Genomic DNA, 25,410 nt, shown 5'->3' with positions numbered 1-25,410 from the left:
GTTCCATTCTTTATACAGCATAATATTATTATGTTTATGAAGATAAGTATTTTGTTAAAAGAAAATTCTGGATAATACTTACTGGTATTCATCTTCTTCTTTCCTTTTTGGTTGATAGTTTTTGACAAGCCTCCTGCAAAAAAAGAAGTAATAAGAAAACTGTATAAGAAATATCAAGTTGTTACTGTCGGCAATTGAATTGATTTTATTACTGTGATGACAATAGACATAACAATTAATTAAAATACGAGCAATATAAAATAAAATAATTAATTAGCCGATTTCATAGCAGATGATTTCATTAATTGATCATAATTAAGATCAATTTAAAACTAACCAATCACTGCTCAATAAAATGCGTTTTAAATCTTATTGTGATTTCAAACGCGTATCGTTAAATACATCACAATCTATTCTCACCTGAGTTTTCCTGCATATTCGAGTTCTATAGCGCACCTTTCCTTAACAAAATTTCCATACTTGTCTAAAAACTCGATTCCTTTGTGTGTGTGGGCGGCTAAGTTATCATATTGATCCTGCGAACAAAAGAAAACGTGCTGGTTAATGCATTGTAACATAGTTATGTGGTCATTATAAAATTAAAGAGGAAATGTGTAACGATACGAGCGCGAGGTCATCTCCGCGGGAAGCGGTCGACGCGTAACCCCCGATAACTCAGTGTTACTAATAACATACAAAACAATTAAATATTCCTTTTAATTACTGATTCATTAATTGTTTACTGTTTAAAAACAACAGTAAAAACTGCTGCCGGTTAGGTGTTCAGTTATCACGATATCAAGTTTCACGTCATGATTAGTAACTATTAAGTTATTTGAATCCTTACGTTATTAAGTGTTATTATGCTGCCTGCAACTTCGTACGCGTTGCAATTATTTGCAATGAACCAATAAATAGTTTTCCCTTATAAGGGGCTGACTTCAGTAGAATATGGGGTAGGATAAAGAATACTAGACAAGGCTTCTCTTCTTTTTCTTCTTGTGCCTTTCCCCATTACATTTGGGGTCAGCTCTCCTTGAATAGTTGAATAGGAATACGAAATAGCCAAGGGTGTTTTTAAAAAAATTTGTATACAGATTAAACTTTCAACAGTCTATCGAGCGAATAGATTATATTATTTAGCCTAATAAATAGCGCGTGGAAGTGGTTTACCACTTTTCCCAATCCCACCGTGCGCGACAGAGCGGCGCGCGGTTTTGCGGAGATGCGCACGCGACGCGACAGTTGCGCCGGCCGCCCTTGACTCGGACCGAGGTGTTCGCGGTGCAACGACACGGGTTATTAAAAATCGTCCTTCAACAATCGTAGCAATTTGCAAGTTCATTTTCATGTGACTCATTTCCCATAATTACATGCAATATAGGTATTATAAGTAGCACAGAATTCAGGTTTTCTTTTCAAATCAACATAGTTAATTTCAAATGTCACATATTGAAAAATATGTTGTTGACATTTTAAAAATAACAAGCTATTTTCAACGTTAACTAACCACTTCGACCTGTTGACATTAGAATAGATTGGAGATTTTTATTTTTATTAAACGCTCTTCAACAGTTTCTACCGCGAGTGTTTCAGTTACTTTCAAGCTAAATAAAAACATTTTATTGCAAAATTAATACGTAAATAGAAATCCACGATGTCGAATAATAGTATTGTTGGCCCCTTTAACCCTACGGTGGTCGCGCTCTAAAATATTACGTTATTGGTCGCGTGGATTACATGCGTAAGCCATTTTATGGAGTTAAAAAAAAAACATCCTTTTATATAAACATGTTTCTTTATTTTTTATATTTATTGTTATGTATTGGTTAATGAAATAATCAAACAAAGAAACGAGAAGTTCTTGTCAGTTTTTAAAAATCAACCAAAACATAAAAATCATCATTTTTCATCAAGAAAATGTCAACTTTGGCAGTTTAGAAATTATTCAGTACTAATTGCACTTATTTATTAATTTTATTTTGAACAGGAGACACAGGCCATCATGGAATGATAAGGACAAATAAATTTGTTGCACGAATTACAAGTATTTCCAGTACTTTGATTTCGCTTTCTTCCGCAGTCAAAGTAGTGACCTAAAAAAACTCCACTGTGATGGTTCTGAGTTAGATGGCTAATCACTGGTCTGAGAAACTTGTTCTCTTGTGGAAGAATGTGCACTTCTTCATCAGAAACCGAAGAGTCGCCAGAAGATACGCTTTCATTGTCAATTACTTCTAGCCATTCTGCAATTTGTGCTTTTTGTCTATTGTTCATGATTTTTATCTGAAATACAATGATTTTATTGAAAACACAAATGCAAATACATACCTATGCCGTAATTACTTATTATAAAGCATTAATTTACACTAATAATGCAAAAACAAACACATTAAGTAAAAAAGGTAACTTAAAAAATACTTACGTAATTGGTCGCGTGGATTACACGGGTAGACCATCGGCATTTACGAGACTCCTGCGACACATCCACAAGCGACCTGGTGCTCACACGTCATTAAGTGTGATCTTCGACTATGCAACTTAAAGTACACGAAGTATCAAAACGATCGCGTTAACCGATTTCAAAATATTCGACAATTTGCACGAGTGGATTACGGGTGTAATCCACGCGACCACTGTAGGGTTAACGAAACACTCGTAGATTTAACAAAAGCCGTTTAAAATTTGCGATAAAATTTATTTTTAGGTATGACAACACTTCACGCAGTTAAGAGATTCTCGTATGAAATTAAGATGGTAAGCATTACAATCACGTACTAGATAACAAGTAGTTTTGAATGGCTGATGAATGAATAAAAGCGAAGTGGGACAATAAAGGAATAATAGATGGGAAGTGTGTGCTGGCTGGAGAATGGGGGTCAATAGATGTAATGGATGTAATAACGCTGGTAGGCTTAATAAGAGCTTTATAACTCTACACTTCTTCCACAAAGCCATATTTGATGGATCAATTTAGATTTTTTGTGCATATCACACATTGTTGCAAATTAAAGAAAATTTATTTTCTTACGAGCATGAAAATTCTTTAAAAAATGATGGATATGTGGAAGGTGCCAGATTTTCCCGATATTTCGTGTAATAAAACCTTAGTTACAGAATTTACTTTACTATATAATTGGATTCAGAATTGGAATTTGCTGTTTCACGCAAAAGAGTATAATTATCACAACAAGTCAGCCTCGCGAGTCGTATTGGTGTCATATCTATTAAAGTTTTGGATGTTGACGACTACAGTTACGAGTTTTAGTGTTGTGAGTGCGCAAAANATTTTTACAAGGACTGAACAATGGCCCATATGGAGTACGTGGCCCGGTTCGTTAACCCGTTGGGCAGCATCCAGCGCTGCCATGCGCCATGTTGCCAGTGCGAGACTTCGCGAGCGCAAGTCGACTGAACGTGGGAGAACAGGCTCGGTGACAACGCTATATTTTACGCAGCCATAAAAGAATGCCTCAGTACGGAGCTAGGACTCGTGCAATTACTTTGCAGTTTATTAAAACCGGCGCTATATCTGGAGTCATTAAGTTTATCCTGCAGAACAAGTGGGATAGTAAACAACTGGAAGCCGCAGATGCTGCGTATTTTACACTTTAGTCTGAAGTAGTAAAGAGGACGTTGGACGGAATAAATAAACGTGTCAAAGTTTTAAGCTTATTTCCATGGAATCAGAATCCTAGAAAGTCATCATAACATAGAGCATAAGATTTTAACTACATTAAGTTAAAAATATGATAGACGAAATGACAGACAGTAAATGTAGGTAAAACATTTCATAAGGTAGGTAAGGTTAGGTAGGTTAGGTTTAATGTAAATTTTGTAAATTTATGCGCAGTGGCCTTGACCCNTACGTAAAACTCATTATTAAAAATACCTACCAAGTAGTAAAAAATTTTCAATGAGTGGATACAACTCTTTATTTACATAAATTGACTGCGTAACATTCGTTCGTACTAAGTGTCTGAAATGCGTTCCAGTGTGTCAGTTTGGCATGCAGTTGTGTGTTGTTAAAAAGACGTTAATGGGCGGCGCCCGCGCAGGCCACGGCGGACCGATAGAATGGAATGCGCACACGTAATGTTCGGACCACGGAACACCATATGTATGCTAGACACGAATCGAGTGCTAACCGACATGTGTACCGCACGCGGTTACCTAAAATAATGACAAACTAATGGTAGCGCATTTTCTTACATAACTTTTCAATTCCTATCATTGGAGGTCCGAAAATATTTCTCATACAATTTGATACCATAATGATCATTCTTCATAAAAAATTTAAAACCTACATATTTAAAAACATAATCATTGATATTCATAATATCACTAATCATACACTTAGTTTTTACTAATATTTGTTTTCATATATTTTTCTATACTAATGATCGAAACTCATAATCATTCGAATAAATAACTATAATATTCATAAATGTGATGTATCCTAATATTTGTTTTCATAAATTTATTACTCATAAGTGTATTTATCCATATTATTGAAAATCATGATGTCTATATTCGTATTAAATCGTATTTTAACATTAAATTAATTTGAAATGGTCCAAAACAGGCAATATTTTGTGCCACAAAACTAACGTGACAGAAACGAATCGCTGCAAAACCGACTCCACGTAGTCTTGTCTGCCCTACCCCTAGAGTGTAATTTAAAAGCCGGAGGCGCGGAGGGAGGGCAGCCCTCGCCCGCTGTAACGAGGCTCAGGCGCCCGGGTGAGCTGGAGCGGCTGAGGCTGGTCGCCGAGGCGCCGAAGGCGCCGATGGCGATCCAAAAAGCCGAAGCTGCGGAAGCAAGCGTGGGTGCCTGAGCCTCGTTACGCAAGGGCGGAAGGGCTGCACATCCCGCAGCGCCGGAGACGAGGAGATACCAATGCATGCTGCATGCTTGCTTTCATGCTGCATGCTCTGCATGCTTATCTACTCTATTAAATTATATATGATTTTTTTAAAGATACGAGTATGTCTGTTATAAAGTAAATTATTCTGAACAACAACATTATGAGTTGAAGTATGTTCTTAGTAACAACATTATTAATTAAAACAATATGATCAATGAATGTTATGAAAAAAAAAGATCTGAAAATAAAAATTATGTATTTTAAATGGTTCTTAGTAGTAACAGTATTGATAAAAAAATTATGATTACTAACTGTTATGAGCTCCGATGGTAGTAATAAAAATGTATGAATAAAAAAAGTATGAAAAATAAAATTATGAAGAGAGATTATTATGAACACAAATCGGTAGTAAGACAAAGAATAGGATTTAGAATTTTATGTGAGCCAATATAGAACCCAAACTAATACATAATTTATAAATTAATCAAACGTCATGGTAGGTACGTGATGAAATGTAGAGATCAAAAACAGAAATAATGTCACACTAGAAACTATCTGTTAGTTCTTCTGCCACTGTCTATTAAAAGATACTCATTACGATTCGTATTGTTTGCTGATGTTCGACTAGAAAAACAATAGACGCTAGCGAAGTGTAAACAATGCCGTATGACAAACAGCCGTTTAGCCAGTTCTAAATTCCAATAACAATCAATATTACTAAGTTACGTGCTTTTGTTATCATCCGTCCAGCCGAGTGGACTTGCATTAGTCGCGCTATCTCCAGCAGGCCGGTAAACAGTGGCGTCACATATTTGGCACACGCGGCAGGTATGTCGTTGAACCTGTCATGGTGTTGATGCATACCCGAGGCGCGGCGTCGTCAATACCCGGCAATTGCCACATGTCGCGCCGTGCGATAACCAAACATTAGTGTAATCGCGGCGGACGACGCGACGGCTAGCCTATAATCGACATGGCATTCAGTTCTACAACGCTCTCGCATTGGTATTCGAAGAGAAATTCTCTGGTGACTTAACTGAGTCAACGCAGTTAGTGAAAAGATCAAATAAGATATTGAGGAATTTGTAATTAATACTCTAGTCATAGAGCAATCCTGAAAATGTAACGTATCAAAATGTGATCTTGTAACGTATTATTATTATATTGCAAACAAGTATCGCAAATGGCCTTGCATTCTAGGTATCGGCGTCTCACATGAATGCCAATGTCACACTTGTGGAAGTACCTCGTAGAGCGAGTGTCGGGTAACATTAACGTATTCTCACGTTTTCCTTGATGTGATATGCTCTGGTTTTATATTCAAACCAGTGTCCGTTACAAAATGTTTAAATATTTCAACTTTCTTTTAAAACTGGAGTAATAATTTCAGTACATTCAGCTCATTATAACTTGTTGCTTCAATATAGTACAGTACAACAGGTACCTACCTACTCATACAGCACTAATGACGTTTTATGCGACCACCTACAAGGTGGACCGACGACATCGTAAAGGTAGCAGGGAAGCGCTGGACGCAGGCCGCTACCAATCGATCAACATGGAAAGCATTGGGGGAGGCCTATGTTCAGCAGTGGACGTCCTGTGGCTGAAATGATGATGATGATGATGATGACGTTTTATGCGATATCCCCTTCTTTGAATAAGGGTTTAGCAGTTATCTCGGAATGATAGCGCGATATCTCGTCGCCCACTTATCTTTGAATATCCTCAATGCTGAATATAATAGAACTACATTGTCATGTTTGTTAATGCATAGCACATTCGCATTGCATTGCGACCGTGCCCTCGACTCGTACGCACTGTTTTGCGCGTTCGATGTCATGAGACATGCTGCGACCTTTCGCACGCACTCGCATCGAATATTTCCGTCACTGTATGCATCACCGTGATTGCGGATTCATACCGGAATCGTCGCGACGGACGGACGAAAGCAATCGATTCGATGGACTCCGATGGTGACTCACCGCGGAGGAACGCCCTAGCCCTGGCCTCGGCTGATTAGCACTCATTACTCATCGTCTCTTAATCAGACAACAATACCCAGGCTTGCCATGATAAGATTACGTGACATTGATAACAATCAATAACAAATATTACGCAAAACAAAAGTTATTTACAAATCTCAAAGACATGCCGTGGTGACGGCCCAATCGGCAGGTTATAGCGGTTGTATGTAAACATTTAAGATCTGTGTTATTGTATTACCTATAACTAACACAATAAATGATTATTTGATTGATTGATTGATTGACCTTGTTAACATTGCCTGTAGTGAAATATTTATCAAAATTATTATCGTAAATAGAAGTCCTCATAATCATTTCTAGTCCGTCTAAGATGGTTTCCGATATCCTGTATTCCTGTCAATAGCAAGCAGCAAGCGCAATTTAATAAGATCTAGCGATCCGCTAGGATGTAAGGAATATCCTTTGCAGCACTTATTATGTCATTTACCAATACGTATAGATCTATTTATTTTTTCGACGTGAAAGAAAACGGATTTTTTAAGATTCCGTGTAGTCTAATTTTTACGGCACTTTTATTCTCAGAATCACGGATTGTATCATTATTGCGTTTCCGTGATGTGTCAGAATGTTGGAGGCTTTTATCATACTTGGTTAATCACCAAGTTTGGACGATATGTCGTGCTGATAAAATGTGAGTGCCTTCATTAATTTCGTACCTGTGTTGCTTGGAAGTAGCGTTCCAAATGCACCAAATGATCACTTAACTGAAGTGTAGAGTTACTTCTTTAATATGTATTATGTTCTTAAAATCTTTTCCGTTGATTGACTCATTTATTATTGCTGATAAATAATGAGCTAATATTCACGATATTATTAACGACATCGCAATATCGTACGTTTCGTCTTTTATACTAATATCATCAATTCTTTTCTAATTTTTAAAAAGAGTTAAAATATTGTCTTTGGGCATACAATATTGATAAATTACATTAAATAATTAATAAATTCCAAAGGTTGTTTTTTATTTACATTCAGAAAAAACATGTTATTGGATTTACTTATATACCACACTTGAACATTTTCAGTATGACCTTGATGATCTCATTATTAGAATATTATTTGAAATACGCCACGGCTTAATTAACATTACGGTGTATGTGTCTACACTGTGTAACAAAACAAGCTCCCAACTACCTAGTTGGGATAAGAGCTGTACCTACAGCTCATAATAATTATAACATAATACTATTGGTGCAACATATTTCAAACAAACAATTAATTAATACTGTAATGGAAATCCCTTTGTAGAACGGTAGAATGATTCACTAAATACCCAATGAAACGCACGATAGCGAAACATTCACATTAACTTGGAAGGAAAGTGAAATACCTAGTTATAATTCACAACACACACAGACATTTACACTAAAAACAAACCCTGTATTACAACACCTTAGCCCAACCAGAGATATTATAGAAAGTCTTCCTGTAAACCTTTACAGAATAGGAGTTTCGAATGTGGAAACAGTTATAAATCTTATTGAACAAGTAATAATTTGGTCTCTGAGGCGGGGGTGTATCCTGCGTTTGCACAATGCTTACGGGGCTGGTCAGAGACCGTACAAGTTTGCTCTCACTTATGTAATTATATTACACCGCTGCATTACATAAGGCACCCCACAACAGGTGACACGGTTTTGATGTCGTTAATAACTAACATGATCGTCGCCGGCCCAGTTTATTCACGTTAATACTTTCCAATATCGATAACTAGACCACATCTTGGTTTCTTCATAACAGCTTCAACTATGTTAAAACAGACATAGAATTTCCTGGAAATTATAATATCCAGTTGCAGTTACAACAATTTATGCAGCGTTAGTTTTGACATGGCATTTAATCAACAGGTTTTATTGCTATAGAAATGATGAATCAGTGTGAATTCTGATTGATGACCAAACGACCTAGTTAATCGAGTAATAACGTCATTAGCATACGTAGCACTCTAGTTGGTAAAAAATATTGGTCATTTGTTTTCTAAGAAGGAAAATATCAGCCAAATTACAAGATTTTTTGTTTTGTTTTAATTACACATACACTTAGACAAAAACAAATTGCCATAATAAATTATTGATACATTAATTTATAATTTAACAGTCTACGAAAACCCTTGCGAGATATATTGTTATTTCTTATCAATAAGAGGCTAATGAGAGAAAATATCTGAAACATCACGATGTCCACCATTCTTAAAAGTTCTCGCGTCGTTAACAAGATTTTTACTGTAAAGCTGTGTACGCAAAGGTGCGAATCTTCAGAATTTTATTCACCCCAAGACCAAATTAGGAAATCGTTTCGCGTGAGTCACTTCCGTGACGTCACGGGGTGCCGAAGCGTCGCCCCGATGCGCCCCCGCCTGCGTCACCCTGCGTGACTCAACGTCTGCTGTATTTGCGGCTAGACGCATTGCACGCGTCTACTGTTTAAATCTACATTAATAACGAAGTTTTCTGTATGGTGTATGCAGAGAGTAGAGACGGGAAAGACTGTCTCACTTTTCCCTTCCCTTTTGTGCATGGTAGAGCGAATGAAAGGAAATAAGGAGATAAAAGCTCATGGTCGTAATTTTGACACACCAAATAGCAGCATGTCAGTGGAACATTGCACTATTGGTGAACCTGTCTTCTGCGGCAGGCATTATTTTTGAAAATCATGAAATATTGTTACAAATTTTATTTATTTTTATTACATTCGAAAGCTAATTCCAAAAAAAATACTTTCGACTAATTTGGCGTTGGCGATAGCCAACAATGTTTAACGCAGCTGTTGACAACAATTTAAAAAAACGTCGTTATTAAAAACCTGACAGACCAGTAATATTACAATATTTAGGCATTATGTTTACAATTTAACAGTTTTCGCTTGATACTATAGATGACTTTGCTGTATAGTGTCTATTCTTTTTTTATACAAAATTAATTGCCTATAAGTATTTGCAATTTCAACTGCTGTACTAAATGTATTCACTTTCTTTTTCGTAGGTACTTTCGACATATCAATGCACGGCACGCCTTTTCGACACACGTAACATTTCCACTTTCATCTTTACGTGTAAAATAAATGTCACGTCATGCAGAAACAAAAGTGTCTTTCATTTGGTAATGCACAGATAGATTAGCACAATACCTTGACAGGATCAATGCAACCATCGTAAATCATGATTATTGTATCATTATTATTATCCTTGTGATTTCCGTCCGACAAAGTGATAAAATTACACTTTGTTATTCAAAGAAAGTAGGAATTTGACTCGCAAGTCATCTACACTAACATTATTATAACTTATAATGATGAATAGGTAAGTCCGTTCATTTTACACTAGTTTGGAAAATATGTAGAACATTGGCGCCAATAATAATAACCACTTAGGTAAACAAAACGTGCCCCGGCTTAGGTCTGTTTAATTCAAATTAATTCCGTCAAGCACGTACGATTTTTTATTGCCGTCACTTTTGGTACTTTCTACTCTGCGCTTTTGTTCTTAGCACGTTTATGCAATACAAAATAAGATTACGTTATCAGAGTGTAAGCAACTCTAGCTAGATAGACAAACCATACGGTTAAATATTATTGCACCTTTTGCAAGTACATATACCATATAATCTTGATTCTTATCACAGCAAGGCCGAATGATGCGACGGTCATAATAGAATAGAGTTTTACTAAAGAGTTTATGAGATTGTTAAAACTTAAAGGCTACTTTTACAAGGTTCCACTAATTTGGGTGTTTTCTGACGCATTCAGTCGTCAATGTCGTCATGTCAGGTGTTCAAATAGCAATGTTAATTAACGTATCTACTAATCTACTAAAGAGCTTAATGGGTATAATTATAGAGCTATACCTATACAAGGCATCATAAAGGAACCCGCTGTAGACGCAAGAGTCAAGACTGTCTGGGAAAGCGGCTCTCGCTTCGGTGGAAAGCACGAGGAGTGAGGACACATAATAAGCCTCATTAATAATGATAATAACTCTGTCGTATGCAATTCTATTTTGAGTGCTATAAACGGATTAAGTAAGTCTGATAATATTTTGAATAAATAAATAAATACCGATGACGACAGTGAAAGTTACTTAGTTAATTCTTGGTTTGCAAGTCATAGAAAGTAATAGGACTTTGAACCTATAAATCCAACTGACCATCTCCAAACAGCAACGATTTTACCAGGGGTAGTTTTAGTATTATCTTAGATAATTCTTTATCCTATCGAAACCTAAGCGGTCGCATGAGGTCGCACTCGCGGTAATAATAGATTTCTATTGTGTCTCGATTCGCGAGTAGGTACCTACTTGTTGAAGGGCTATTATATTATTTAAATTGTATGTTAAATGCGGGTTGACAAATAGACCTGAACCGAAACTTGGTCTAGAAATAAAATATTTTATGCTAGAGCCAAGAGCTAGCCAACGGCTAGGCTACAACTAGCAAGCGATGTCTGAAAAGTTTTAATACTGCAGCCGAGCCTACGGACCCCAAACAATGCACTCCACTCAGCCGTTCGTAGGCTCGGGAAACCGCCTCGTTACACTTCAGCTGCTTCAGATTATTACTATAAACTTCAGCATCCAAACGTTTTTTAACCACAATATTATGTTCGACGCCAATGGCAAATAGAGCACAACGAATTTACAACAATAGGTATTATTATACCACAATATTATAATGCTATATTATAGATAGGCATTTCAAAATCGCTTGGGAAGGCGCAGGCTCCGGTTGAATGGCCACGGTGTTCTCATGAAGATGTACAACAAGCCGCAGACAAAGGTATAATAAAAACTTATAGTGTGGTTACGGTGTAGACGGCTGCAGTTCAGTCTTTACATCATTGACCTAATGTTTAAAACCGCAACTATGTTAAAGCAAGTCTACTTATTGGCATTTAATACTGTTCTGAAATGTTACCTAGAATAATTGAAAAACCAAAACTTTTACATTGCAACTTACAAAATACTTAAGAAAACAAGTTCTGCTGATTGGCATTTGCATAGCACATGATGGCCGACTTTTAAGTTTCAGAGTAAATGTATCATTGTAAACACGATTCATCTAGACGTGCAGTTTCATGGCTGCAACTATGTTACTGCGAAGTTGAAACAGATAAATAAATACAGCAATGTTAATGTGCCTAGGAACAGGTCCAGAAGCCGCTCAGGGCGTGCCAAATGCCCCTAGCGACGACCGCAGCATTCACTCGCTGCAAGCATCTTGCCCGTCTGCACGGGAAACGAGAACTTTTGCTGTAAAATACATTTTTATCGCGACCACGAGCCAGCGAAGTGCTGCGTTAGTGAAACGAATACATTTTAAAATCGAGTATGTGTGCCACATATCATATTTCGTCTAACTCGGTGGCTATTGAAGTCAATGATACATCGACGTGAGCTATTAACTTTCTTACACGCAACGATCTTGATTTTATTCGTGTACCGAACTGCGGCACTATGTTGCATAACGTCATAAAAAATTATTATAACGGTAATTCAATTACCGTATTCAATTTAATTACAGGAATGGTCGGAATAGTTATGACGTGACAACCGCTATTAACTCGAATTTAACCTTCATCATGCACTCAGACACAATAAAATTCTGAGTGCCATCTAATGACTTGTATCATGGGTAGAAAGACTTTCGTCCGTCATATAATCAAAATGATGTTCCACAATGCTGGGTATTGTGGAGTAGAGCTACGTGGGAAGGCGGACGAAGACAGCCGCGGGCGCATTGTGCCTGTCCTGGCAACTAAAAAACGTTTTTGTCATTCTATTACTCATTGTTACCTCACAAAGGGCTTGTTTCCTGTTATTAAGTTCATACTAACTAAAACATTACTAACATACGTGCATATTTTTACAATGAAAGTTTCTACGTGAGGTAAAGTGCAACACCTACGAATAAAAGTCGATATCGCCCCTTCGAAGGGATCTGATTAGATTAGTAGCCCCAAGATAACGTATCCCTTCTCGAAGGGTAGCAACTGGGCAATGAAATAGATCGGAGGAGGGTTTATGAAGCGTAAACATTTTTTCACTGTGTCCTTGAGCACGGATTTTAGATAAAACCCCAAGAAAGGTCGCATGAGCATGACCAACATCAGAAAGTTATCAAGAGGACTACAAATTCTTTGTGATAATATTATTAGTGATGTGGTATATTTGGACTATTGTGTCATAGAAGGTTACTGGTTAGAATAACATACTTTCATAGTGACTATTGTTTACAGAATATGTTGTAATAATGTAGCGTCCACAATAACTGTTCGATCAAGGGCATTCTAATCAATTTGTTTAAAAGAATTCAACAACACGTAGTTCCCAATAACACAATATTATTCCCAATACGTCATGCCATGCCGTCAAAGGTTTACGCAGTATAGCACATATCCAATGAATTCGCGGAATGACTTACAATAGAAGTGCAGTATGTGGCACCGCACGAGCCCCGAGCTATTGTTGAGACACACGCGTTTCCGCTTTCACGTAGAAAAATGCAAGCAATATATTGCTGGAAAGCAAACATGAGACGATTTCAAGAAACTAAAGAATGTCGTGTGCAGATTTGTTTGTAAAAATTGTGCATTTACACGCACCAATTCGATTTGTAACATGCATTCGAAATTGTAGAGTTTGTGCACAAATTGTCATTGATTAATTGGTTGATAAAAACTAATGTGAGAAGTAGAATTTAATTGCGATCAAATGGAATGCAGAACAGAGCATTCTATAAATGAACTGAGGAGGAAGTAATGGAAACGGGATTGTTGGACACTTGGTGTTAGATGACGGCATTGACGCCAGCCGGGCGCGCCAAGCGGTCACAATCCACAAGAGCCCACTGTTCTTGACGCCTCAATGTGCACGTCACAATTACTGGCTGGCTATTTATCCGAGAGCGGGACCGGTCTCTCGACGCTCAGTGTCCTTGTTTGGTTCAAACTATCAACATTGCGGATGAAATACAAGAAAATCGCAATTGGATTAACTTGATTACGATAATGTTCCTCTATCATTCCATGCAATGGAATTATCCGACTCATATAGGCATAGCAAAAGCTTAGAAATCATCGCTTTCAACCCTCCATTTTCTATTTGTAATTATCAGCAAACACATTGCCCTCTGCGTGTAAAAGTACAAAGAATAAAGTCTAGAAGTCTTTGGCCGCCATTAGGGAAGCGCAGGCAAAGGTTGTGAACAGCAGATGTGCATAATTTTCCAGTCGAGCGGACGCGAGCGGCGGTGGTGGGACCGGTCAGGGGGGCAAGCTGCGCGGGACAACCGCGGCAGGTGCATCGCTCGCCGATGATAGCTCGCGGCAGCAAACAACATTCATGGACTAATGACCGTATTTTTAGCTATTCTCAGACAGTTCGATTTTTTCAAGTTATTTATAATATTCTCAGACGTTTGAATTCGCTGGATTCCGAGTAGCTACAACCGCAAACCTTTTAGCCGATTACAAAACAGTTTCTTTTCAGAAACACACTTGCTTTGTATTCGTGTATCTATACCTACATTTACAAATATTAATTTGGTATATAAAACAGCATTTAGAACAGATACATTTCCCAAATGGCCCCCAATTGACGTAAACCCTTGCCGAAAACTCACTCAGGTGGTTATTTCGGGCTGCACAGGCGCCTGTATTATGATGACTGAACAGCCAAAAACGATTGGTATTTCAAACCAGATTAACAACGGGAACATTATGAACGATCTACAAGCTAAAATTGGCTCATAAATAAACTAAGGGAGACGGTGCTTGACATTTAAAAGCATGATTATTTATAAACAAACAAGCTCTGTTTGAGTTTAAAGTGCTTAACGATTCCCACGGGACAACATTCAGTCGATTAGCCAATTCAGAAGGAATAAGAAATAAGCGCGTATGACCCAAATAGCAAGTATGTAAAGCCAAGTTCAATAACCCAACAGTTTATTTGGTTTTTGGTTATCAATAACATTGTTTGAATGAGGCCGAGTGATGCAGGCCTCTCCGTTCGGTCGTTAAATTTTCCTCGTAAACAAACGAATTTAAACCAACCAATCAATGTGTCGTACGTAGAAGTGAATATTGAGAATGTGAAAATATTTCAAGTAGTTACCAACGCTGTAAATTATAAAAATCACTTATATCCTACGTTAGTCAAAGCGAGATGGAAATATTCTGTTCGACATGCAATGTGTGAGAAGGACGATGTTTTCACTTTCAATCCCGAAACATAAGTAGCCGTGAACACATGGTTTAATTGAAGGGGACCGAATGTCAACAGGCACGCGACCAAGATTGTATTGCAAAGAAAAATAATGGTAATAATAAAACTAAAGACTATAAAGAAGGAGGGAAGGAAAAATATTCTAAAATATGTAGACTAATGGAATAATGACTAACAAAAAATACCAACAGCAACAATAAATGTCATAGAATAATGATAAAAGACCCCTTTTTAAAAAGCGCTGTGATCATGATGTTACAAGTTACAATATAACCGCTACATAAAAAGTGAGCGTAGGGCGCGGTACTATTTAAGTATTGAATGCTACGTGCCTGCATCAACGAGGGCACACAAGCCATTCATTGACGTCTGAATCACAAAACGAAGCACATGCACCAAGTAACAGGTGACGCATTCAATCACTTGTTGCGAGAACAGTGCATTTAGTTTTTTTTAGTTTTGCTCCAATACAACCAAGATGAATGACGGCACATCTAATGTAATTCCGAGAACTTTGGCACTGTTATATTGGCTATGGGTATAGGCGCTATGGCGCTTCCTTTCACAGTGCAGATAGAGCCTTGAAATATAATATTGTTATGCAGCTGCACGTTATCAACTCGACACAGAGTTGCGCTCAACACACCGTTCAAAGGCAAATTCTCACGAAACGCGCACAATCATAGTCTTACATGTAATTCCCAGTGCTCGTATACACTTCACAGTCAACCAAGTACATGGTTATTGTTTCATAATGTAAGGGAAACGAATCATATTATAAAGAGAGAACGTCATTAACTATTTTCGAAAATTAGGCGATTTTAATTTACTGCGTGCGAAAGTCATCATGATGTGGATGATACTGGCTGGATGGATGGTCGATTGTGCAACGGCATGATTTGTGAATATTTTAAAATCAATTTGTACCTTCTATACCCAAGACACCTTTCACTGAAGCGTTGAGCGTGACGTCATGTGTTAACTTTTCTGTTCCCTAATGATGTTGAACAGTAATTTCAAGAAAGATCGCCGTTAACAAAGCGTATCGAGGTGTTGATCTCGGCTTCATATCACGGCCACGGGCACGTATGGGTTGGAGTAATCGTAAACATGAGAAATTCCACGAAAGCGAGTCGGTGGAGGTGAGACGAGGCGAGGCGATTGAAGCGCGACACATCACCTACTTGCGGGGAAGGTCCGGCGTGCAACGACACCAGCAGACACTTTCGCTACTGGTCATAACGACTCGACAAACAACAGCCGGTAAACCAATTTAAAACGCTGCGCATGAGAATTCACATTATCATGATGTGCTCGAATTTCACCAAATAACGCGAAAGTTGTTTTTGGGCATCGTAGAATTCTTGCAAGTTTTAATAATTATAGAATGTGTCGTAATGCAGGTACAGATAATACCTAAACTCATTAAGGTAGACGATTAAAATTTTAATGGCACGATGATGTGCAATGCAATTAGTAAGTTGGTAGGTACTTCCCATAACTGTAAAAGAGTTTAGACGTTTATGAAGTACAAAATTTCCCACCACAACTCGGTTAAATGAACTTCCTTGGTCTTGGATATCATAAGATTAAGTGTCAAATGAAGTTTTTTAACACTTAATTCTGGAACAGCATATGTAATTAAAGTAATTATCATCGGATTCAATGATGTCGGTTTTTTTTAGTCATTAATCCATCAAACTCGAACGCGTATGTAGCCCACCACGCAATATGAACGTTAGATAAGATCAACGCACTCAGAAGCATTCGTTATACCGATATTATCTTTATAACCGACGGTGTTGCGACTACGAATGAACCAGCACAGTCAAATACACTCGAGCGACCTTGAATTACCAAGGGAGATGCCGAAATGTTAGAAATATCATCTACATTTATCCGATTCATTTACCTAGCGACTAGTCTGAAACACAATCATGCAAAGTGCTGAGAAAACAAACCCAACGAAAGCTCTACTCGTATAGCTCGAGTTGCCTAACACATCAAGCAAACGACCGGTCTTCTGTCTTTAACCTCTTACAAAACAACATGAGTGAAGAAAGAGCGAAATTTAATGCCATGAGAACCGTGCGAATGTGACTAAATAAGTATTACAAATTCATACGACGAATGGACAATCGGGTATTGAAGATTACTCGTATTTTGTAACAAGCAATGTGATTGATAAATTCAGCAGTTATCACCGAAGTTCTATCTAATCAATCTCGCTTATCGAGCTGACTGAGTCTCACGGTTGTGCACATGAGATGTGGAAATAAATCAATTCCCTTATTGGACGTGGCTTCTTGACGACTTATCCGTTGTCTTGACCGATGTATCGTAAATCTTTCGAGCTGTACTTGAGTGCAAGTTTTTTTTTTACATCAACCGAGTGGTTAAGTAGGTATAAATAGTTTAAAACAGTACATTCTTTGATTGATTGATTGATTCGTACTTCGATTGAAGCAACAGGAAATCGATGTTATGCCAGAGGCGATGACTCTGTAAACACCGTAAGGGTGGACGGCCCTTGGCCATCAAATTGCGATCGATAGAAGATTACATTGACAAATGCAGTTTATGTACCGTTACAGATCATCGATATAGGTAGTTGACTATTATAGGTCAGCTAATATAACGATCATTATGTGAAGATTTTCAAACAGTAGAATAAAATGACGGTCTCGTTCAATGTTTCGCGTGCCGTACTAAATTCTATTAACTACCAAATTAACTAACTACCTAAGTTCGCACAATTTACTTATAATTTAATATTGGTACATGTCACGCAACAAATCAACCAGGAAGTTAAAATGCAGCATTGAAAATGTGCAAAGTGATATTGAATTAGTGAATCGTTACCAATCATTGAATTGCGTGCAACTGCTTACGTAACTCACCTGAAATCAAAACAAGACCCGCATTAGCATGGTTATGGATTGTAATTTAGCGAATCGGAAAACATCGTTAGCAAATTAGTAATTTGTTGATATGAAGTCATTATTTTCCATTCTTCCTTCACCACCTCGCGTTCATCATTTTGTCAACACAAGATTAATTTTTAATTCTAAAGGCTACGGATATAGACAAACAATGACAGTTTACGATCAAGAATTCATGAGTTAACGAACAACCATATTCGGTTGGCTATAAATAAAGTGTTATTCATCTGAACTCGAGTGAATAACCTCGAACTTGAAGAGTACAGTACGAGTAAGTAAACAGAAGCGCGAGCAAATGAAATTCCTATCGACGAAAGAAAGGCACGCTTCCGCATCTGCGGTGAACACGTGCCGAGCTCGGGGAGAAATCCGACACCGCCATACATGTGCATATGGCGTCCCATCAACACGTTATCTGCCGCACTATAAACAGTAAACTCATCAAGTAACCAATAATAACAACGCGCCACTTAATAAGGAAAACGCATTTTATAGAAAAACAGATATGCATTAAAAAAACGCCCATAGCCGCTGAACACGAATATTATGAAAGTGTTGGCAATTTCTATGCAGAGGAAATTATAAAACGCTATTAGCATTACTTAAACGACAGGAAAATATCAAATAAAAAGCCGAGTTAGAATTACTAACGCTAAGATGCAAGTAATAGGATAACTTGAAACTAGAAATACCACAACGGCTATCATGTACCGTCGGGCTGTGTTCATGGAAGAAACTCGATCTGTCTTACGAGATGACAACATTGTGGGCATTTGTGGGGTTGGGACGGGGAGATAAACCCGAAGATACTCTGCAGAGTGATTAACCCACCTCGTTAGTTGGCGTGTCATACATTAAACTTCCTGTTTCAAGCTCAACATGCAATGCGTCACTAACGGCTTTTGCAAGAACAGCTTTTCTTTATTTATTTGCAGAATGTTCCGTTACCAGTAATTCGCTAAAGACGGTGTTTTCTCGTGCAATCGCAATCAACACTGCAATTAGGTAATCAAACGAATACATTATCCATTCCATAATATTACGGAAATATTGCAAAATTCCAATTCAATATGTTATGTCAAATAACTGTCTCCACCACTTTCGCGGGTAAATTAGCATTTTATTGAATAACTAATTGATTGAGAGTGGCAAATCGCGAAATCACGTTCCAAGGAGACAGTGAAATGAGTTAGTTTCGCTTTTAACGCCTATTGAATAAATTTTGACAAACTGGTTCTATTGCATAACAGACATTGACCTTCGATAAAACTTAAATAGAAAAGTTTTCGTAAAAATAATATCAATTTTACTAAGATTAAAAGAAAATACTTAATTAATTGAAACGGAAGTAGCTGATAAATAAAACACGTCATTGTTTATGGGTAACTAATCCTTAGTGCATGTGCCTCGTAAATGGATGCAACTGAACTAGAGTATACTACACAGCACGCAGTACGCGCACTACACGGTCTAATTGCACCATCGCCATAATAATAATTGTCCGGGCGCTTCACATCTACAGACCTCATGCGGAGCTCTCGTTGTTTTCTCAGGGTCTCACTAACAAGCGATTACGCTGAATAAAGTTCACTGTGTGGGAATATTTGGTAATCAGCATGACCGACGCTGGAAGGTTGCAAGCATCGTTGTTAACATCAATTGGTTTGAACTACGCTAGGCGTGGACGGAATATTTCAACTTTAAGAGAGCAAAGAAAGAACTTGATCAGTTCCAGTAACTCTTCTCACCTCTCGATAAACTCGATGTGCTCATAGGGATTCGATCTCCTAGAACAGAGTCAAAGAGAACAAAACATGTAGATCATTATGTTTGGATACACTTTCTCTAAATAAACACATCATATGTGTTAACTTTCCCAATGCGTCGCCTTTCTGACTTCGCTGGAAGTCAAATTTATTTTAGCTTTTCAAGGTGACTTTAGTAATCTCACCGATCTATGTTCGGATGGCTATGTAAAACAAGGATAGCGGAAAATCGGAAATATTGTTGTAATAATTTACAAAAAAACTACAAGGAGGCTGACCGGTTTCGCAACAACGACCCACGAGCCCGGACGGAGATGGCGTAGGACGGTGGCGAAACACGAGGTAACGATACGTATGAGGCACTCAAAAATAATACAACTCCAGGATGCTAAGCGGCTTAGCGCATGTAGTGTAACGTTGTCATATGGATGGCGTTAGAAACCTTATGAATGAGTCAATAGAATTGAATGTTGCTCTGGCAGCTCAACACGCGGAGGTATGATTTGGCGCGGCCCTGTGTATTCTGGTCGAACCGGTTCGCCGGAGTCCGCAAGTGGACCTGCTGAGCTGCCGCTCGCCAAATGAGGCGCGCGCCTGCATCGCAAATAATGCCAGTTCGCTGGATGGAAGCCAAATTAAGAAAATCGATCGGGAATCACGAAGCTTAGAAGAATTGGAGCAATTGGAACCTTGAACGCTGAAACATAAACAAAGCATGGCCACTCCTGTACTGCCATCAAGAAAGATCGCGCACTAAAACGTCACGCCCATAGGTAATCCGATACTAGTCCAATTAGGCAAAAGCATTTTATAACCGCGCCCTCCTTATGGATAGGACATTTATTTAGCCGACAGACCGAATAAAATATTTATAACCTAATCCATTTTATAACCATTGGTTACACGAAAACAACGATGAACGGGGTAACAACAAAAATACAAAGTTATTGTAAATTTTTTAACTTTCGTATTGATGTTAATTTTATTTGTGCGTGCATCCTAAATAATTTGCGAGATTGCTCCGAGCAAGAATACTAAGACAAAGTTAAGTGATGAGATCATCTCCCATCAGAGAATCCATAACAAGCAATGTCGTTTTTTCGTTGCGATCAACCCACAAAGCAAACGTGGGTTTATCTATTATAAACAGTCTTAATATTTAATAAATTCCAAAGGGGAACAAAATTGTATTTGTAACACAGGGAAAATTCAAGCACTTCATTCTGGGGAATTCCCAAAAAGCACCCATATCTACATGATTTCTCTATCAAGCGTTTAGCATGGACGTCAAACTTAACCGCAGCACAAAGTGCTGTGGTTATTATTGAAAATTATAGAATGTACATTTCTGCATAATAATATTGTTTACACCATTCAAGCTCTTACTCGCGCAAAACAACAATCACAAAGGACGACAAAAAAAAAGACAATATTTGCGACCTGAGTTTGACGTGTATTCCTTCCTACATAAAAAATAACACTCGCCCAATTAAATTGAACCAGCTGTAACAATTGATATTATAACATGATTAATAGATGCTATTTCATTGACATAAAAATTAACACACTCAGATCTACCGACCTACTTCCGAATACATAACTAGCTAACTCGCATTATTATTTTTTCTCACTCAATTCGCTTATTCATCGGTAATAATTAATTAATTACTTAATTACAAAAGAAAAATCTGGACTTTCCAAATGTGTTCATGATCGAAGCCATTAGTGAGACAACCGATTTGACACACATTGGAAGCCTCAATTTCATATCCGGTCAAATTGGGCAAACAATACATATCATTTGCCGCAATGCTACAGAAAGCACGACTTACTATTAAATGTGTGTGTAAAAAGCTTAGTGGTATTTTCGCTTTCAATCGTACAAAATATGAAACAACGCATATTCCGACGAATAAAATGATAAGGATAGTAATAAAGACATTGTGTTAAACGCGAAGTTCCTGGAACAACTTTATGCACTTTATGCTGGGAGTCAATCCATCCAACTGTAACCGATATGCAGGTCGCATTACAAAATACTTTGCAAACTAGTTCAGGGACATGCCTCGATAATTCAATTGCGAAACCAGCTCTGAGAAGTTAAGCTATAATGAAATTAGAAGTCAGCAATTTCGGGATATTGTTACAAGTTTTAAAGGCTATCTGCTAGGCATGTGAATTGAGGTAGGTACCTACGTGGGTAACAAATGGTCTCATTTCACAAGTAGCGAGAGCGGAATGCGGGTCGCCACCGGCCTTGCTTGCAGCTTGCCAAGCCAACGCTGACCACTCTCGCTAGTATATGCAGGTGTTCAGTTCTCCCAACAAACTCTGCTTATGACACTTTTTTGCATTTTCGGTTGGTTCTTAATCCAAGAAAGTGTGAATAAAAATGCTTGGATTGCGTGAATTCGCCTGTAGGACTATTCAAGCACTACGTGTACAGTGATTCAAATCATAATAAATGCAAAATCGTCTATTTCTGTCAATTGAATCTGAAAAATAGTAATAAGCCAGATGCTATTTGGTCAATAAAGCAAATAATAGCGTGCTAATAGTTCTTAGGGTCAAACAACACATTCTGGCTTCTGCTCAAGGTCGCCGAATTGGTCTCAGAACTTTTATTAAATCTATCACTGTATTAATAAAACGAGTTTTTAAACACTCATAACTATTTTTAGTTTTTTCAGTTCAGCAGTTTGCATCATGATTATTAATAATTGCATTCTAAGCTTGAGCAGTCATCATTTTGACTTGGTAGTTTTTAGAATGGTAGCATTTCCGAAACGTAGTTTGCATTCCAAGTGGCCATTGATCTAAATGATCTAATTGTTGGCAGCGGTTGTGGATTTACACACAATAAGTATGGCGGGCATTGATTGTTTGGTACATGTATAGGGCATTGTTTACCAAGTGAGAATGAAGATTCGAGGACTTCGGACGCCGCGCCGTTTTGATTACAATCTGCGTATGACTTGAATCTGAATGTAACAAACTAACAAACATGTATTTAAATATAACACTTATGTGCGATCGTGGCCGACAGCTAAGCCAGAGCAGTTTGAGGGTTCTATTCCAGGATCGCGGATTTTTTTCTGTCTTAACATCCCCGACTGGTTCTGCATCTAATCAGCATAGTATAGGAGACGTGGCCCAATTACTCCTGATGATATGATGAGGCCTTGCTCTGATTGGCCGTAGTTCCGCTCGCGTTTATACAGTTTCCCACCGAAGGACCTTAATTTATCGCGCAGTTGCGTATTACCTAAGCTTGGATGAAATACTTATCAGGGTCATGATGGTCTATTTACATTGAAAGTCGACCTAATTAGCTGTTTACTGATTTCTTCTTTGACTATCTCCCACAGTTATTATAACTTGTAAAACACATGACTACTGCATCCAAAAATGTAGCTTTTAAAGGCCATAAGGTTGACAAAAGTAAACACTGGCCAAAAGAGGTAAATGAAAGTAGATCCATGATACATGTAGTGCTGATGTTCAAATTCAATATCGAACATGAGAAACGGTCGCGTCGTGTCGACAAGTCACGACGCGGTGACGTGAGCACAATGGTCAGAAAGTTAACAGTCTTCACGAAAGCTAATACATACATCATTTATGTCAGTGACGCTTCCTGAATTGCAATAAAACTGCTAATAAGCGCAAATAATGAAACTCGACTTACAAGTGTATTATTAGTTTCTAATTAAGTGGCAACCACAATGTCATTAAGTTTTCAATAGTTTCAAAGGTCATAGAGATAGTAATAACTATGTACAATTTGATTGCTGTGTTAACTAAACAGGGGCACAATAATGTACAGTTCATTACATTTTTGTAATGATATTTGTATAATGTTTGTAATATTTACTCAGATGCAGCAAAAGGCAGTTATTGTTTAAATAATGACTAAAGGACATCTATTTTGTATTACTCGAAATTGATTGTTGATGCCAATGTAGTGGAATGCCAAAAAACTTATACACCCTTATTAACAAAAAGTTACTGTACCCTAGTTGAACACTGTTTTAAAGTGACGTTTAGTAGTATGGAAATGTCACTTTGAAAGTGTTCAACAATACCCTATTGGGGGTTAAAGTAAAATTTAGTTACAGTAAGCTTAAAAACCTTATTCTACATCATAACTATTGGTCATTGTTTTATTATTTTGTGTAACATGTAAATAGAATCCTGCACAGTGGTTTTACTATGGTACAGTGAATATTCAAGCTCAAGTTAATACTGTAATACATATTATTTTACAGTGGTATAGGTGGTGTTCTCCAAGAAAAACTGTTCTGTTCACTACACTGTGTGTATTTTAAACTATAAAAATTTACTTTTTTATTGTCTTTACAAATTTTGTTTTAAATTTTTTATTAATCACATTTGCGGAGTTTTATGTTCCGGTTATTTCTCATTATGACCCAGTAAGCTAAAGAATTGTACAAATATTCCATCTGAACTGAAATAACATATCAAAATTTTCCTACTCAAGGGAAATAAATGAGGAAACATTTTATTAGTGCTGTAATTAACTTTGATACAAAGAGAAACAAGTTTGGTAATGTTTTAACAATAACCTTAACTTATTTAACCTTTAACCAGTGACATGTAATTTTGCAACAGTTACAGCGAGGCATAAATGTCGTACCTTGTACCATTTCATACACTTAAGATGTGGGTAATAAAGATTTCATCAATTCCTAACAATTTTACTGCCAATTTACAGATGTAAGATTTCAGAACTACTTTAACTTCATAACAAGTTCTAACATAAAACTCACAAAAATACAATGCCCATGGGTAATTGTATTCATAAATTCTGATTCATTTAATAAATCTTCTGGTAAACATACATTTGGTTTAGACATGTAGGTACTTACATTTAACATACAAAAAGACCAAAAATAATGGTAGCAATGAGATTTTTAGTGTAGCATTATATTTTGTACAGTTTAGTAAATATTTCATAGTACCCTACGGTCTGGTATTGGTAAAGTAAGATTATTTTGATAATGCGTCAAGAAAGGCCACGGATAAACTTACTTTTTCAAAGGAATAAAACAAACTTGCAAAATTTTTAGGTGCAGGTCTATGAGATGCAATGCTTAACGTTCAGACTTATTCGAATTTCTACGATAATAACATTAGTTCAACTAAAGAGTATGAAAATTTTAAATTACCGACACTTTAATGAGAAACCTGTAGGTATCCAATTTCGTAACGTACAGAAGATTGCAATAAAAAGAAGAACTTACCCAAAGCTCTGTGCCCCAACTCATTTTCATGTAGTTACAAGATCACCTCACTTACACAAAAAAACACATTTAAGCTTCACTACACAGTTATTACGAATAAAATTATTAAAATAATTCCACAGCTTCAATTTTTTATCACTACCACCATTTCCAAACACATTCCAAAGAAATAAACATGGCTGACTAAACTGACTGACGTGACATTCAAAAGACAGGCTGGCTGCACATCGCCGACTGGCAATCTGGCATGGATTGGTCGGAAAAAGAAAAAGATTTCTTGTTTATGGTTAATGTTGCCATATAA

The 25,410-nt window shown here is 37.3% G+C and overlaps 1 protein-coding gene across 2 annotated transcripts in view; it reads right to left on the bottom strand.

The window, feature by feature from the left end:
* Cip4 (formin-binding protein 1-like Cip4) overlaps nt 1-25,345 on the bottom strand; it is a 41,972-nt gene extending 16,627 nt beyond the window's left edge. For both annotated transcript variants that reach the window (XM_028313799.1, XM_028313808.1), the window contains exons 1-3: nt 25,107-25,345; nt 421-536; nt 83-133 (exon numbers count right to left, since the gene is read on the bottom strand). In XM_028313799.1, coding sequence (XP_028169600.1) covers nt 83-133; nt 421-536; nt 25,107-25,136 — 197 coding nt within the window. In that variant the 5' untranslated portion in view covers nt 25,137-25,345. The remainder of the gene's footprint in view (nt 1-82; nt 134-420; nt 537-25,106) is intronic.
* Between the last annotated feature and the right edge of the window lie 65 nt (nt 25,346-25,410).

The sequence above is a fragment of the Ostrinia furnacalis genome, unplaced genomic scaffold, assembly GCF_004193835.3.
Source record: "Ostrinia furnacalis isolate ACB-3 unplaced genomic scaffold, ASM419383v2 OfSCF0319, whole genome shotgun sequence".
Lineage (NCBI taxonomy): Eukaryota > Metazoa > Arthropoda > Insecta > Lepidoptera > Crambidae > Ostrinia > Ostrinia furnacalis.
The sequence above is the reverse complement of the archived record's forward strand: the minus strand, read 5'-3'. Positions and strand labels throughout refer to the sequence as shown.